We start from the raw sequence: 17435 nt of genomic DNA, 5'->3' as shown, positions 1-17435 counted from the left end.
GTGGTTTTATCTTCAATTTTCAGCTAACCATTATGAAAAAAAACACTACTTAATATGATTAAATTATAAAAGATAAAATTTTCTGTCTAGCAATAAAATTGTATATGAAATTCATTATCTCTTCATTACATTAGATTATACAGGGCATGACATGACTCATCATGCAGAATGCCCTTTGCTTCTCCATCTATATGCAGGGGTATACTTACACATATATGTGCTATAATATAAATCAATATTTCTCACTCATACTAAGATTTTAGGAACTATGATTTGTAGAAGTCCATCCCTGAAAATGGAGAAAGAAACAACAAATCATCAGCTTCACATATCTTTGAACTGGTGCAAATCCACACACATCATCACATACTACTAGTCTTTATGTACAAAATAAAAAAGGATATGGAAGCCTAGGTATTTTCTGAGTAGATGTTATAAATTATATAACTTTTGGACTGAGTTTGAAAAATTTATGAATCATAATGCCATGGCAGAGTTGTAGATGCCAAGCAAAGCATTAACATTGTCATAGATTCGGTTTTTCTGTACTTAAAATACAAGCATGATCTAGCTACCAAAAAAATATAAGTAATTATCATCATTACAGTATCTAGTTTCAGCAGTAGTGAATCAGCCATTTTAGCCAAGAACGTTAGGTATTCAGTAAATTTCTCAGTTATTTAATTGAGTTTCAAGGTTACAATTTAACTCGCCATGTTGTGTTAGTATAAGAGATCACTTTTCACTGACCAGGTATAGTTGGCTTAGCACTGTGTGAAAGCTTGAAGCCAAAATCTCCAAAAGAAGATCTAGTGTGTGGGAGTTACCTTGGTATTTTATTACTACTTCCAAATTGAGAGAATATTAATATTGAACTTTGTTAGTAATATAATCATTCACCGACCCAATAACCAAAACTACTAATAATATAATGCAATAGACCAAATTAGACGAGTTTTTAATTTATGAGTTAACATTAAGAAACATATGCATAACACAGATATAACTTACAAAAACTCAGCTGATATTCTGTCCTTGTTCCCACCAGCAGGAAGCTGCCACACCACCTCATATGGTCCATATAATATTTCCCTCCGATGGTATGAAGAAAATGAAGCATTTGGACAACCTCCAATTGTCCAAGAGCTAGTAGAGCGTCTACCTTTGACACACAACCTGTCACAGTTCACATATTGACTCTTTTATCAGAAAGAAAAGAGGTCATGTACTTCAAAGATTTATAACCAAGAATGTTCAGCATCAAAATTTCAATTTAGTGCTTCACTTCCAGGATTTGTGCATTATATTACAATGCAGATATAATAAACTAACTTTGTATTAATAGACAAGACCCTTGCCCGGGACACAAATGAAAGAACCACTCCAAACACAATAATGACTTTTGGATAAAAGTAGTATCCAACAATATTTCATTAAGCCGTGTCCTTTTCTTCAACATTCCCTTGCTATTAATGATTCGGCAGAACTAAATGCTTAATACCATAAATTGCAAAGAGTATAACAATCAGTATGGGGAGGAATATAAGATATTCTTCTCTTACTTTCGAACCTCCACTCATATGTCACTGATACTGACACCCGGAACTTCCACTGTGATAACATATTTGCTTTCTGATTCTGCAACATCCATCCTTGGAGACCACTCAATTCGTGCAGAATACTAAGAATGATTCTTTAGCAGTTGACAGACAGCATACAAAAATTTACACAAACAATTCAAAATAAATTATATACTTCTGTTTGTTATAGCTATCATAACTTCAAATAAATTTCTTAGTTCAAAGTGCTAACCACCAATTTCAGAATAGCACGTTTTCTTTTCAGAATCTAACTGATCTCCTCTAATCTGTCTGTTTGGCTTAGCTAATGCAGGCGGTTCAAGTGTACTAAATTCACAGCCCTGCTCCGGAGTCATTGGTTGGACCACTGAATTTTTTAAGAGTGATTCTGCCATCGCAGGTCTAGCAAAACATGATGCTCTTGCATTAGAAGCGCATTCAGATGCAGCACCAGCACCATGATGAGTTTTAGGAGCAAAAGTTGAGACACCCTGGAAATTTGTTGTTTCAAAGAATCCCGTGAGAAATGAATCATTTACCAAAAAGAGAAGTAAATAGAACATTATTAAGTATTTCAAAATAATAAGAACACTTAAAGTACCTCCTCAATTAAAGTCTGCCTCATAAAATAACCAAGAGAAGAAGATGCTTGGCGTGCAAAATACACCTTATTATCGCATCTCCAGAGCACAGAATTCAGACTGCCACTGCAGTTCTGATGGTGGGGTAGTAAAATTGATGAAAATGAATTGTAAACATATATTCAAAAAAAGAAGAAGATAGTACATGCAGATTACTATATTAGGCGTTGTAAACCAAAAGCTACAAAACAAATATAGTGGTCTATTACAAGAACGTAGCGTAGTGTCGCATATAGAAATTCATAATTAAGGAAACACTTAAGTTTCAAAAAGGGACAGAGATGAAGAAAAGACAACAAAAATGCATTTAATGGTGTTCAACTTATTATTGCCTAAGTTAATCATAAAAGAAAAGACCAATTTAAACAATTATATTTCCAATCCTGAACCTCGTGATACAAACCCTTCACCACAATAAACTACAGAAAACCAGACATTGTATAAGTAATATTTCACAATTTATTTAAAGCTAGCGGCATAGTGACGTCAATCATTTGATAAGGGTTATATTTCCTTGTCTTCAAAACCAATAAACAATCTATTCTCATCCTTTATGCAATAAAAAACGTATTTGTCCACTTTACAATACTCAAATGAGATGCAGTTTGGTTCTGTGACTACAACAAATAAAGATTCCTATTAGATGGCTTATTCTGTTTAGGCGAGGAAGATAGTAAGTTTAATACCCTTCCCAACTTAGCCATATCTATCTCCGTTACAACTCCCATGTGTCATAAAAACCTTTGAATTCAAATTCCATTATTATCTAAGGAACCAACCACGGTAACAAGAAGAGAAAAGAGTGTAAATGGAAAAAAAGAAAAGAGCACAGTATATTATTACCATTGGCAGAACATGGGTGGTTGAAATATCATCCTTGGGAGAAAAGTGGGCTGCAATCATGTGAATTCTGCGTTTCACTAACTCACTCACCATTTCTACCAATAAAAGCTTCACAAATATTTGAGCTGAACAGATGATGCATTAGAGGATCAAGAATATATGCAGAAACAGTCACTGATGAATGAAACATATTTTTAAGACAGCAAAATTGGTTGGGCCATTCAAGCTAAATATCTTTGTGAAACTGAAGATAATGTCTGTAAGATCTTATGCCTGAAGTCCACCAGGACCCTAAATATCACTTTGTTTCATAGCTCAGACTGTAGCCTTTAATTTCTTTGTATTATTATTACCTTCTGATAAAATATACAATAGAAAAATATGTAACTATATTAAATATACATATATATATATATAATTAAATCATCATGTACCGATAACAAGTAAATTAACATAAATGGAGTCTAATTGTACCTACAACATGATATTTCATAGCTCTCGGTTACCATATTTTTCTGCAGATTTGGTGCCTAAATATAGTGAAAATTATAAATTACCAAGAATTGTATCCAATATAAGATAATGAATATGGTTTGTGCTACAAAGATGACACACTAGAGAAAGATACATAAGGACGAAGACTACAAGTCATGCAAACCACTGAGTTATTAATTCCATCCAACTCACTAGGCTACTTTACAAATGTCCTCGTATTCCATAGCTTTAAGTACTCTGCCATCATAAGGTCCTTTCTCAATCTGCACCTTAGCACAAAAATTATCTGTATCCACCCCCAACAGCTTAGCAATGGATCCTCTATATGCACCGTTGACAATTTTTACACGGCCCCCAACTTGTGGAATTACAGTTTCAAGCTCTGCCTGATCAACTCTGAGCACGTGCTTACTTTCAAGCATTTCTATTTCCCCAACATACTTGTCAATCACCTTCCGTACAACACCCTTTTGCTTGTAGTAGCCCTTCTCTGCCAAAACTTTGCTCATAACCTTAACAACAATTCCTTCATGCAACCAGTAATCCTTCCTGTTGATTTTTTCCTTTTTCTTCTCTTCATCCCTCATCATTTCATCCAAAGTTGATTTTCCACCACCACTTTCTTTCCTCTTCAAATTGATTCCAGGATTTCTTTCCCCATATCTCTCTTCATCAACCTCCTCAAACACCACCCTTGATGCCTCACGCTTTTCCTTGGTCACAGGTTGTTTAGCCAATGAAGACCCAAGAGAAAACCCTATCTTAATTCCATCTTCCATATTTAGTTCTCTTGGAGGCTCAGATTGTAAAGGCTGATCGGCCTCAGGAGTAGGCTGCTGTATCATTTGTTCAGCCATTTCAATCTGTTTCTTGATCTCCTTCTCTTGCTTTTCTTCATCTGCCATATCTGCCTTGATTCTCTTATTCTTCATCCTCTCCTTGAAAAGGGTTTCTGAATCTCTGTCTATGTATGTAATGAACCATCCCTTGGGTGTTTCCTCCACCTTACATTTGCCAGTTCGACCCAAGTACTTGACAAATTCAGTAAGTGTTGCCCACTGAGTGGAGTTCATATGAACATGGTGTCTATCATTTATGTATTCGTTATAAACTACAGTGGCTGCCACACGGCTGAATCGGTGGCTGCGCTTCATGTGCTCCAGAAAAGTGCTCTCAAACTCTTCAGTATAGCCCTCAACTATCCGGTGTGGGTTTTGTCCAAAAATCTGCATTTGACGCTGGTGCCCTTCACTCATGCAATGGCATTTAAATCCATTCTCATCTCGGCACTGCTTTTGGCACATCTGGCAATACCACCGAAGCTTCTGCAATCCTTTTGCTTTGATTCGATTGGCAATTGCTTTTGGTGTGAGAAACTCATTTTTCCCCATCACGAATCTGGATGTAACATTTTAGATCAAACAAAACATTACCAATAGTCCTACCAGTGTCTCATTACAGATGAAATTTTGTTAAATGGTGGGAGTACATAATAAAAACAGCATTGGAACAACAGCTAAAATTTGTAAAGCATTAGAAAACAATAAGCAAATGATTTAAGACCAACAACCAATATCAAAGAATTAATATAACAACTAATGAATACGTTAAGAGTTTAAATCAACATACAATAAACAACTTCACACTTTTTACTTTCCCTGAGATGTTAATTAGAATCCTTCAAAGAAACGTATTTTTCCCCATCACCAATTTTGATGTAACATTTCAGATCTAACAAAATCAACAATCATACCCAGTGAAGGGAGGGAGGAAGCCCACAATAAAAACAGTATTAGAAAACAAGAAGCAAAGTTTTTGGGGACAAGCACTCACATCAAATAATTAGATATAATGACTAATGAACATGTTTTGAATTTTGATCAGAATACAATAAACATTCGAAGTTGAAGCTCGTCATGAACCGGCAAAGATTCCCAAAGGAAACCACCACAAAACATCACCAAACTCAATTACTTTAATTCTCAACACTGCTAATAATAAATCAATGGCTTTCCAAACACACTATGCCCAAACCTCGGTTCTAACATTTTGGCTCGGTATCCTATTCTAGTTTGATTACATCCGATTACTCGAAACACACTTCTGTCATTCTACGCCTTTCAGTCAAGTAGAAGGGCCAAACTGAGAGCGAGGCAAGCTGGGAACGGGCTCAAACTTACGATTCTAAGACCAAGTCAGAGACTACTTAACGTCTCACAGAACGATCACAACAAGGAGAGATTTTTTGGGCAAAAAAATTGGCTTAATCCACCTTTACTATTGATAGTACACTAGAGAGAAAACGGACCTGAGAGTGGCAACAATTCCGGCTGAGACGTGAGCGGTGGTTTACGGTGGAGACGGCGGCTACAATTGCCGGAAACCCTAGAATCGGAGTCCGCGGCAGAGGAGAAAGAAAATAACACGAAAGAGAGAGCCGTGTCTGAATCTAGCAACAGTGGCGCCTCTTTAAAGATATTCTTTTAAACCTTTAAAAATAGGAAGCAATAATTCACTATCATTTCATTATAAATTACAAATTATATATACACATATTTGATAAATTTGCTAAATGTTAGCTTTGACAGTACTGATTTTAAAGCCACAATAATAATAATTTTAATAAATTAATAATATAAAAAAAAACTACAGTATATGCACACTAAAATCTTCAGTTTAAAAAAAAGAATTTCTTAAAAAACTGCATAACAAAAACTAATATGCTCCTGATGTGATTTATAACAATTAATAATATACTCTACAACAATTAAATTTATTTTGTTGTTATATTTTGTGTACATATTTTTATTTTATTTTTATCTTATAAAAACTAGAAGAAACATGGGGTTATGTCTATATATTTACATTTTTATTATAATATAATATTTATATTTATATTTATATATATTTGTATATATATTTTTTATTGTATATATGTCAAAGAATGATAAATCGAGGTAGATGGGTTATATAAGATTATATTATAAATATGAATATATGATAGGGTTTTATATTTCATTTTATCCTCTATTACAATTTTTAGTTTTTATCTATATTAATTTTATAACAATATATAGATCTCCTTTTTAATGTAATCAAAGATTGATATTATTGAATAATTAAAGTGTGTGTTTATTTTTAAATTATCAGTAATTTAAAAAAAAACATAATTAAAAATAAAATATAAAAATAGAATGCATACATGAAATAAATAAAAAATAGCATTAGTATATTATTATGACTATTTAAAAATTTAGATAAAATTAGTATTTTTTTAGAACGTATGTATATAGAAATATAGGTTATATAATTTTGCGTCATATTTATAAATTTATCCTATATAATTACTGGCTATGTTTCGATCATAATAAATATTTATAGTAAACATAAAGTTTATGATAATATTTTAAAAATATGGATAGATGAATATAATATATGTATTTGTATTTATTAAAATAACTATAAATTCATCATAGTTTAATTGAATATATTATCAACTAATATTATTATTTTTTATTTATAAAAAATACTATATAATCAAATTCATTCAATGAAGATATAAAAAGAAAAAAGGAAAAATAAATAAATTTAATTAATATATTTTTGTAAGTATAATTTTTGGAATAATCTATGCAACTTTTAAATAGTTTAAAAAGATAGACTAAAATTTGTTTAAACATTATTCTTCTGTCATTTCAATACAATATAAATTATTCAAACTCATCAACTCATAATCAAATTCAATTTAAGTGACTTCTGTTGCCATATTAACTTATTGTCTAAATCAACTATCATAAAATTTTATAAAGAACATAGATAACTTCTTATCTCCATAGAATAAAATTTTATCCAGAGAGAACCACTCTAAAATATAGGGACTTAAAATAAGTTATTTAAACATTTCCAAATCTTTGTATGATTTTAATAAAGTTGAAATAAATATTTTTCTCAACTGATCTCACTAGGATCGATGACTAAATCACACAAAAAAAAATATTTAGGGTAAATAATTAACTTAATCTGATTGAAATATGATGAAATACAAATGTAGTTTGACTCATCAATTAGAACAAAGTATGATCAAATATGAGTTATGAGAGAGAAATCAAAAAGATCTTTAGATTGATAACTAAATCATAAAAAGAAAATAATGAATAAGAGATCTTTAAAGTAAAAAATAAACTTATTCAATTTAAAAATATGATAAAAATAATTAAAATTATATAAGAATAATAATATACTTATTCAATTACAAAACAAGTGAGAGTGAACAAAGTTTTCAGGTATAACCACAATTTTAACGTTGTCCTTTATCCATAAAAAATAAGAATGAAGATTTTTTTAATTTTTTTAATTATATTTTAAAATCACAACATCTTATTTTCGGTAATTGTACATAAAAAAATCACTAAAAATATACATTATAAAAACAATTTTTTTCCCAGTAAGTAACTTTAATATCCTACTAACACAAAACCACAAAGAATGGTGTAACCATAGATATAAAAAAAAAAAAAAACTAAAAATGAAGATAAGAAATCAGGTTGCTAAGCAATAGTAATAGAAAAGTAGTAGAGATAAAACTGTTAAGCCCACTGAAAATAATTACACACTTTATTTTATAGCTTATTATAATGTATATTTATTTATATTAAAGATATATAAAATAACATATAAATAATGCAGACACGCTGATGTAATAGTTACTATGAATTGTAAAGTTTAGTAGTTCATTTACCACGAAGATATAAAAATAGACAAATTTCTTCTGCACCCCCACGGTTTCACCCTGCACTCCCACGGGATTGCTGAAAATATTATCTTATTCTTAACCAAAAAAATAAATAAACTGCACTCTCTTCTTCGTCTTCTCAGGCGCACCTCCGTTGCATCCTTTTTTTTTTTCTTCTTCTTCTTATTCATTTTTGTGTTGGAGAACACTTCAGAAAATTCATATTGCCTGTTGGCAAAACATATTTTATAGATTATTTATATTTAAACAAATAACATATTTTAGATTATACAATTTAGAATATAAAAAATCACAAATATTAATTTCAAAATTTTGTAATTCGATTTTTTTTAATTCAATCTAAAATGAAAAAAAATATTTTAATTTTTAAAATCTTATATTTTAAATTATACAATTCAAAATAAATAAATAAAATTACAAAAAATTAACTTTCGGGAGAAGATAATTTTAGTATTTTCAAAAGTATAGAGGTGCAGAAGAAAAACATGGGGTGTAAGAAGAATTTGCCATAAAAAATATGGTTCGCCATGGAAATAAGTTAAGGCCCAATAAACTACTTTAGATCATATTCTCCATACTGTTTTTTATTTGCATGATCAAGTATCAAACATTTGTTTATATATTGTATTAAAGAATTTAGTTATTAGTGACTGGAGTTAATACAAAACCAATGAGTTTATGAAAATTATGACTATGACTATGACTATCGTAATAATAAAGGTATTTGCTGTAATGTTTTACTGCTTTAAGAAATATATGATTCCATCCAAAGCGTTTTTGGGAAAATTTACCCTTCTGCTGCACTATTTTAAAACAATATTAAAATGGGTTAATTTAGAATTAACTAAGATTGGATAAGTCCTATTGAGGAAGCACACTTAGTATTAAAAAAGTTATGTTTTACAAATACAATATCAACTTCTAATTTCACTATATAAAAATCGTGTTTAACTTATATAATTTTATTTTATATCTTTTTATTTTATTTTACAAATACAGTAGTTAAACTTGATTAAAAATATTAAAATGAACCTATTTTAAAAACAGGGATGAATTAATGAGTAGGTTCTCAGAATGATCAGGAGTTGATTTATTCCTCAACCAAGTTCTTTAATATCAATAGACCAATAAACTGCTGTTTCACGTTTGTTTGGAGTGATCTTTGGAATTTTTAAAGTAATTTCAATGAACTTGTTCAATTATTTAACATATATAGACCAACAAGCATTCCAACTGTGTCTGTATATTTTCAATAAGTTATTTCTTCTGTTTTTGTCAAGACATGTGAAAGCAACACCACAACCACATTGCTCTGAATTTAGGACTAGGAAATCTCTTTGGAATGATTCTCTTAAATTTTATGCTAGTGGAAATATGTAACCTAACATCAGAAGCAACACCATTTGGTGTTTGAGACTTTTTTTTAAAAAAACTTTAAGAAATTTAGTACATTTTTATTTTTTTTAACATCTCACTTGTTCTATCTTCTTGAATCGTGAATCCAATCTCTGACAACTTTAATTTAGCAAAATAAATAAGTGTCTACTCATAATTAAGTTTAAAGTCTAAGGTTTATAAGTTATTCTAGAAGATTGAGTTAGACTCAATCCATTTTTTAATATGATATCAAAATTATTTATAATCTATCATAGTGAAAGTTTGTTGAGTTTATCAGTTCACCACTATAATAACGTTATTGAACCATTTATAATATATAATCTCACACATAAGTCAAAAATCTCACATAAGCTAAAGATAAAAATATTTTATAGTATATAAATAAAAGCAAAATTTTATAAATAGATTTTACAAAGTATGTCGAAAAAACAAGAAAATTATTTTTTCATTGTTTTCTTTTAATAGCAGTAACAAGTGGACCCAGGGAAATGTGAAATCTAAACTGGATGTGATATTCAAGTTCAATAATATAGAAGAAATCCAGAACTGCCATTAATGTTTTGGAACGTTAATGATCTCAGCGTTTTTTTGTCTTCTCAGATTGTGTATCGAAATTCTAATTTGAGAGACCATGTGTTTACTGTGGTTTAGTATTAATCAAACCATGAACAAAATTGGAAGCTTCACTTCATTAACAAATTACATTTAAAGTGAATTGATTAAGATAATAAACTTCAAGTCTGATTGTAAAAGGATATTCAAGATTTTCAAAGTAACAGTAATATATTCCTTTTATGATTTTAATCATTATTAAAAAAGTGTTGGTATTATTCTTATATTTTTTAATGATATTAATTTCTTACATATTTAGTGATAATTAAGGGAGGATTTTCATGACTTGGATAAAAATTTTCTATATTGATTTTCACAAGTTAAATACTCATAATTTTTTTAACATTTTTGTTTGCTAGTCCTACTATTTATAACTATATTTGCTTTTTCTTCAAAATTTTAAGTTCATTTCCTTATTATGCTAAACTTAATATTGATCAATAGGACATTACTCTATAAGCTAACAGTAAAGGATTTAAAAAATTTGGGTCAAATCATAACATTAAATTAGTGAGGATAAGTTGAAGTTTTGATGAAATATAAACAAAGTAATTGGATGAATAAAAAATATAGTGGTAATCTGCTGACTACACTAAATACATCATGTTATTTAAGAGGATTATTTTTTTTTGCAAATTTGACAATAAAGCAGGGAAGAAGACAATATGATATTAAAACTGCCTTACATGTAGTCCAGTGACATCTGTCTCTTGATTTCCTTACAATAACTTTTTTTTTCAAATTTTTTTAATGTTTAGCATTGGATGTAATTGAATACAATAATATCTTTACTTTAAACTACATTTAATAAAAAAATGACCATATTAGATTGAAGAACATTAAAAAGAAAACAAATGGATATATAAGCTTTTTATTTTGATATTCAACACTTAAATGGAAAAATAAATGCGAGGCATATATGAATATAAGAATAATAAAAATTAAAAAAAAATAATATTAATGTTATACAAATGAATTATTAAATTAATTTAAATTTGAAAAACCTGAATAATTGTTTATACACACTTTATTTAATTAGAGTAGGGTTGATAAAATTAGTTTATCCGATCCATTTTGACATGACTCATCATTGATATTGATATGTAAAAAAAAGGACTCACCATGGTTAAATAGGGTGAAAGTTCTAACTTGTCTCAATCTAATATATATTAATATTTTTTTTTTCTTGGTTAATCAACCAAGTAAGCAAGGAGAGAGGAGAATAGATCACCTTATCTAAATTCTCTTTTAAAGGCTATTTATCCCATCAAGTTGACATATATTTAAAAGGAATGTTTCACTAACTCAAGAATCACTTTTATTCAATTATAAAAGGTGAAGATTTCACTTAACTTATATATTATAATTTAATGTTATTCATAGTCAATATGAAATCTTTAGCAGATACTCGTCTCACGAAAGAATGAACATCTAAAATGTATTAGATATTGTGGGTAGTCTAAAATGAGTCCAATAATGATGACACAACAACTCAAATAAATTTGACTAAAATAAATTCTAAATGATTGTGATAACATCTTAGTAAGTGAGCTTATACCTAAGGTATATGATTTTTATTTTTTTTTGCCAATAAATTCTTTAATAGGAGAAATCAAAAGGATTTTATATAAATAAATTGTGAACAAATCAACATAAAAAATTTAAGATAATATTTTCAACTAAAACCTTAAAAGTAATATAGGTTTGCGATCTTTTACTTATATTTGATTCATTTTAGTCAGTTTTATTAAGATTTTAACTCATTTTAAATTCCTAGTTCACAACAAATATTATAGTCATTGAGGCAAATCATTTTACATATGTAAAAGATAATATTAAAAGATTTCATACTTTCATCTCTCAAAAAAACACTTGCATTGAATCACGAGAACAAAACAAATGATCTTGATTTAAATAAAACTCTTTCTCAAGAATCTAAGTCTAGAATGCTTTGGTTTTGTGATGTACATTAAAATATTCGATAGAATGAGAATTTCAATTAAATTCAATAGATACATAGAAAAAAAATATAATAATAGAAATAGGAACCTTAATTCACTCTAATTTCTCATTACGTATGACATCAACTATTAATCTTCTTTATCTAGCACACATGGAAGCCCGATGTAACAACACTTTTTTTAAAAAAAACTACAGACCCCATGTGCCTTCATTTTTCTTCTTTCACTCTCTCTCTCCATATTCTCTTCTCTCTCTTAATTTCTCTCCTAATCTTCATCTATTAATTTCTCTCCTAATCTTCATCTATTTTAAAATATGATCATACCACGCTGTAGCTGAGGAGTTAAGGAACATTTCTACCCGATCAGATTTTCAAACAGAATAAGTTCATTTTTACTCTAAATATCCTTTGTTCTCTGTTTTTTCTTAGGATTTAGTTATCAATCTTTGTGGGGTCAGTTGAGAAGTTTAATCCTCTCAACTTATTCTATTATATAATGAATTTTTGTTCTGTTTGGATAACTTGCATTAGGCCCGTAAATCTTGAAGCTTATCCAAACTATGGGAAATAAAATTCTAGAAGTTGCTTGGAAAACAAGCAATTAAGGTAAGGGAAGCTAAATTTAATTTTTAATAACACCTTAGGATAGAAGATTTGGATGTGGAAGGGACGTGGTCCCAATATTCAATTTCTCTTGCAGGGATGTTGTGTGTTTATATATTGGGTTGTTTTTTTATATATTATTTAAATTTGTGGAAATATTGGGTTTTGATGATTTAGTATTAAAGTGTTATTTTTTTATGTCAAATAAACTTTTGAATATTGTTGATCACTTTTTGAATGATATTGTATGACAAAATGGTATGGAATTGAATTCATACATTTGGGATAATGTATGGACTGATGTTTGTTGTGTATTAAGTATTGATGCCTATGTGGTAACAAAGATCTCTGAGCTTCACTGATGATCTAAGTCACATAGACTAAGATATCAGGTGGTGAGAAGCTGATGGGGAGTTCATGCACACCGTGACATATGAGATGCACGACTTGGGTTGTATTGAACTTACCCTAATCCTTTCTGTTGGATTCGCTGGTAATCTTTGGATTAGGTGTTAGTCTCTGGTAGGACTTACTTAATATGGGTCTTCCGGAAGACGTTGTTTGTTGAATATTCTGGATGTGTAGATCCATGTGAGATCTATATGATTATTTATTGTTGAGATTTGAAGAAAATTGAATAATTTGAGAAATTGATCATGTAATTTGGTTTTCTCTTTTGATTTAATTGTGTATATTATAAAATTCTATTTTCACTAGCTTACCCTTGCTTTTCTTGCTGTGTTTAAACTGCGATGACTGTACTATGTACACGAGCAGATGACGACCATACAGGTGCAGTTTGAGTTGTGGATATGTAAATATTTGTATTTCTATAAATCCTAATCATGTATTAGGAATATTTTGAAAAACTCCAAGTTTGTATAGAAACTGGTAGAACTGATATTGTAATAGTTATGGTAAATTATGGGATGTTACAACCACCCATGTGCTACATTTATTTTTTTCTATGTATTCTTTGCATAAGTGTTGTAAAGCATATTATTATTAATTATTGAAATCATTTAAAATCAACTTAAATAAAAAAAAAGGTAGATGTTGACTAATAAATACTTACCCAAAACATTCTACAAAAATACACATAAAACATTCTATAAAATAATCTTAAATAAAAGCATAAGTATATTGCAATGTAACTACAATATTTCAATACAATTCTTCGTTTTTTCTTCTTTTAGTGCTTTAAAGTTTTATCATAACATTTTCACATGTAGTCACAGAATGTGTATATCATCATAACTTTTATCAACAAATATCCTTAAGTTTTTTTTTTTCTCTTGGTGTTTCTGTACCTACCATATCTTAAATCTTTATGGTCTTCATATGCAAATGCCTACAACAATTATACTTTAAATTGTATCAAACATTTCAGCCTAAATTTTTCCTATTTCCTTTCAAATTTAAATGCTAGAACAAAGTAAGGATTATGATAACAATACATCAAATCATCGTACGCTTATTTTTCCCCTACTCCCTTGTTTAACTGATATAATTTCACAACTAGGAGAAGAATTTGCAATTTGCAGTCATAGATTGTTCTACTACTGCACTTTCTGATTATTGTTTTTATTTTTTTGCATGGAATAGTAGATTTGTGTTTGCTGAGAATATGTCACAGTATAATGCTTTTTGTCAAACTGTGTAGCTCAGTTTAATTTGTTTAAGCTGAAGCAATTTGTACACAATGTTACTTTTTTGGAAGATAAATGTGTGTACATTATAATTGGGTTGGAGCACCTCCCATTTTCATTTTTAATTTTATTTATTTATTGTTGTTGATTAAAAGAATCACCAACATCCAATACTTCATACCAAATAAATCTAAAAATCACTGTTTTACAAAATAACTAGATACAATTCATAATGAAAAATTTAAAAAAACCTAATAAAACACTATTCTTAAAACCATTAGGGTGACATACAATGTAACAACATTAATTAAACGTACAATATCTAATTTCCACCTATATTACATATGTTAGGGTTATCGTCTATATTCATCATCATCTTCATATCAACCTCATATTTTTTTAGTTAATGAAAGTTTTAGTTGCTATATGACATTGTTGCTTACATAACCTTCTCTTTAACAACTTCAAAAAATATTGTGATTTGAAATTGAAGAAATAATCGTAAAAGAACAATTAAGGATGAGATTTAGACGATAGTATAAACATTGTTATTTATGCAAGTCAACAACAAATATTATAGAAAAATTTGCACAAAAGTTGTCACACGAAACTTTCCCTACATTTTCATCTTTAAACAATATTTTAATTAATTATTACTTCATTTAATTTTTATTTACTTATCTTTTACCACAATCATACGTTTCTATTGACTTTTTATATTTCCAAACACGTTTTTTTTTTAATTTCTGAAGCTTGTTTCTTCAAATTTTAAAATGACTAAAATAAAATACATTATTTTTAATGAATAAGAAAATCCATAAAACAAATATATTAATATTGTAGACATAATAGCACATATTTGATAAAAAAAAGGGTAACTGCTGTATGTAGACAGAACATATTGCACATTCGACTACATATGCATTAGTCATTAGATAAACTATAGTTAAATGGGTTGGGAGGATTAAATTATGACTTCAATTTTTTGTGAATATTGATTTTCACATATTAAACAGTCATTTTTCTCTCCAATGTTTTTATTTGCTATAGTCGAAAATTGGCTCTTATATTTTTTTTTTAAAAAAAGAGTTGATTTTTCTCATGATAAAACTAAGTAGTGAATAAGACATTACACTAAGCTAAATTGTAAAGGAGCTCAAAATAATTACATGATTAAATCGATTGACGAGAAATGCGATCTAATTTGAAGTTTTAATAATAAATAAAGAAAGTAATTATATGATGAAAATTAGTGTTGTGGTGTGGACTACTTTAAATATATCATGACATTTAAGAGAAATTTTATTTTCCAATTTGTCTACACAGTTCCATATTTAAACTACTTTTATTCACTTTTTTTTAGATTTATTACCATTGCAATAACTTTTTAAATTCTTTTAAACTTTTTAATGTTTATATTGAATGACATAGAATATAATAAATATGTTTCCTTTTACCACATTAATTTGATCATTAAAAAAACTGATAAAATTAAATTCTATAAGAGGTTTAAAAAGAAAACAAATAGAAAGGTTTAAAATTTAAATATTTGTAAAAGAAAAAAGTAAATGAAAAATAAATGTGAGTTATATAAATATAAAAAAATAAAATTATTTTAACTTTGTATTAATGAATACGATGAAATGAATTGAGGAAATGGAATAATTATTCATTCATAATTAATTTATTGTTAAGATAATTTTCTTTCATTTGTTTTTTTCACGGAATTCCAAAATCACAAACTAATTTAAAATCATATCGAAACTAACATCATGTTTACAACATAAGCTCAACATTAAAAAAGAGTTGTACCTCTCACACGTAAAAACAAGTGCATCAAAAGATTTACTTCAACTTCATCAAAATAAATTTACACATTACCATGCTTCTAGACATATATAAAGAAACTTCAAGATAAATATTTTTGGAAATAAACTAATAATTCAGTATTTATCACAACACCTTAATTTTAAGATGAGTACATATAATGATATTAATGGAATTTATTGTTCTAATTGTCATCTATATGACATGAAAATGGCTATTGTTATCTCTTTTCTCATGATCATTATTGATTTGATTTCATCTTAGTGATTCTAAGAGTTCTTGAAAGTTGTAGCAGTCACAACAACATCATCACCTGCAATAACCTTCCCTCCAACAACCCCAACAAAGCTTTGATCTAAATTTGAACAAAAAGAAATGTTCAAAAAATAATCAAGATTAGATGATAATGAAGTAGTACTATAGTTGTTATATATGCAAGGGCCAGTGAAGGAAGCTAAAGTAAAGGGTCCATGAACAATGAAAGTAGAAATTTCAGATTGATCATCGCGAAGAGTGGCATTTAGAATAGATCCGGATGCACTTTGCACTGCGATGCTAATTTGGTGATCACAGACAAATTGGGTTAGAGTCTCAATTACATCAGAGTTTATAGGAATTTGAATGAGTATAGGTTTTTGGACATGCTCATGGTTTTGGTCAATCACAATGGCTAATTTTTGTTTGTTCTTGGAGCCCGCTGGCCTACCGCGTGTCCTCTTTGATGATGATGATGGTGGTTTTGAATGAGAGGAAGAATCAATAACACCATCAAAGGTGTTGTCATCAGAGGAAGAAATCAGGGTGGATGATAGGGTAGTTACATTACTTGGTTGAACCATTGTTAAAGTAGAAAAGGAGAATGTATATGAGATTTGAAATGGAAGAAAGATATTGTATTGGATATATAGAAGGAGAGAAACTAAAAGAATGAGGAATAGTGTGGATGTGTTAATAAGAAATATTTTTTTCGTTTGATGTTTCTTTGTAGAATAGTTTGTAATAATCAAGTAGAGTAGTCAGACATTTTATAAGAGAATCAAGGAAATGAATTGTGTTCACAAGGACCAAGTT

At 28.9% G+C, this 17435-nt stretch overlaps 3 protein-coding genes across 3 annotated transcripts; all 3 read right to left on the bottom strand.

Moving 5' to 3' along the window:
- Nucleotides 1-63: 63 nt before the first annotated feature.
- Nucleotides 64-3493, bottom strand: LOC137807819 (uncharacterized). Its single transcript, XM_068608631.1, has 5 exons — nucleotides 3065-3493; nucleotides 2182-2295; nucleotides 1813-2071; nucleotides 1012-1176; nucleotides 64-289 (listed from the first exon to the last, which is right to left on the bottom strand). The coding sequence occupies exons 1-5, from the start codon at nucleotides 3155-3157 to the stop codon at nucleotides 267-269; spliced, it is 654 nt and encodes a 217-aa protein (XP_068464732.1). The 5' UTR covers nucleotides 3158-3493; the 3' UTR covers nucleotides 64-266.
- A 124-nt stretch (nucleotides 3494-3617) lies between these two features.
- Nucleotides 3618-6076, bottom strand: LOC137807818 (KIN17-like protein). The gene is made up of 2 exons (XM_068608629.1): nucleotides 5868-6076; nucleotides 3618-4957 (listed from the first exon to the last, which is right to left on the bottom strand). The coding sequence occupies exon 2, from the start codon at nucleotides 4948-4950 to the stop codon at nucleotides 3751-3753; it is 1200 nt and encodes a 399-aa protein (XP_068464730.1). The 5' UTR covers nucleotides 4951-4957; nucleotides 5868-6076; the 3' UTR covers nucleotides 3618-3750.
- Nucleotides 6077-16633: 10557 nt separating this feature from the next.
- Nucleotides 16634-17203, bottom strand: LOC137805646 (AT-hook motif nuclear-localized protein 17-like). The gene has a single exon (XM_068605587.1). It carries the CDS (start codon nucleotides 17201-17203, stop codon nucleotides 16634-16636), a length of 570 nt encoding a protein of 189 aa, XP_068461688.1.
- Between the last annotated feature and the right edge of the window lie 232 nt (nucleotides 17204-17435).

This window comes from Phaseolus vulgaris, chromosome 3 (assembly GCF_000499845.2).
Source record: "Phaseolus vulgaris cultivar G19833 chromosome 3, P. vulgaris v2.0, whole genome shotgun sequence".
NCBI lineage: Eukaryota > Viridiplantae > Streptophyta > Magnoliopsida > Fabales > Fabaceae > Phaseolus > Phaseolus vulgaris.
Note: the sequence above shows the minus strand (reverse complement) of the source record. Positions and strands in the feature narration are given on the sequence as shown.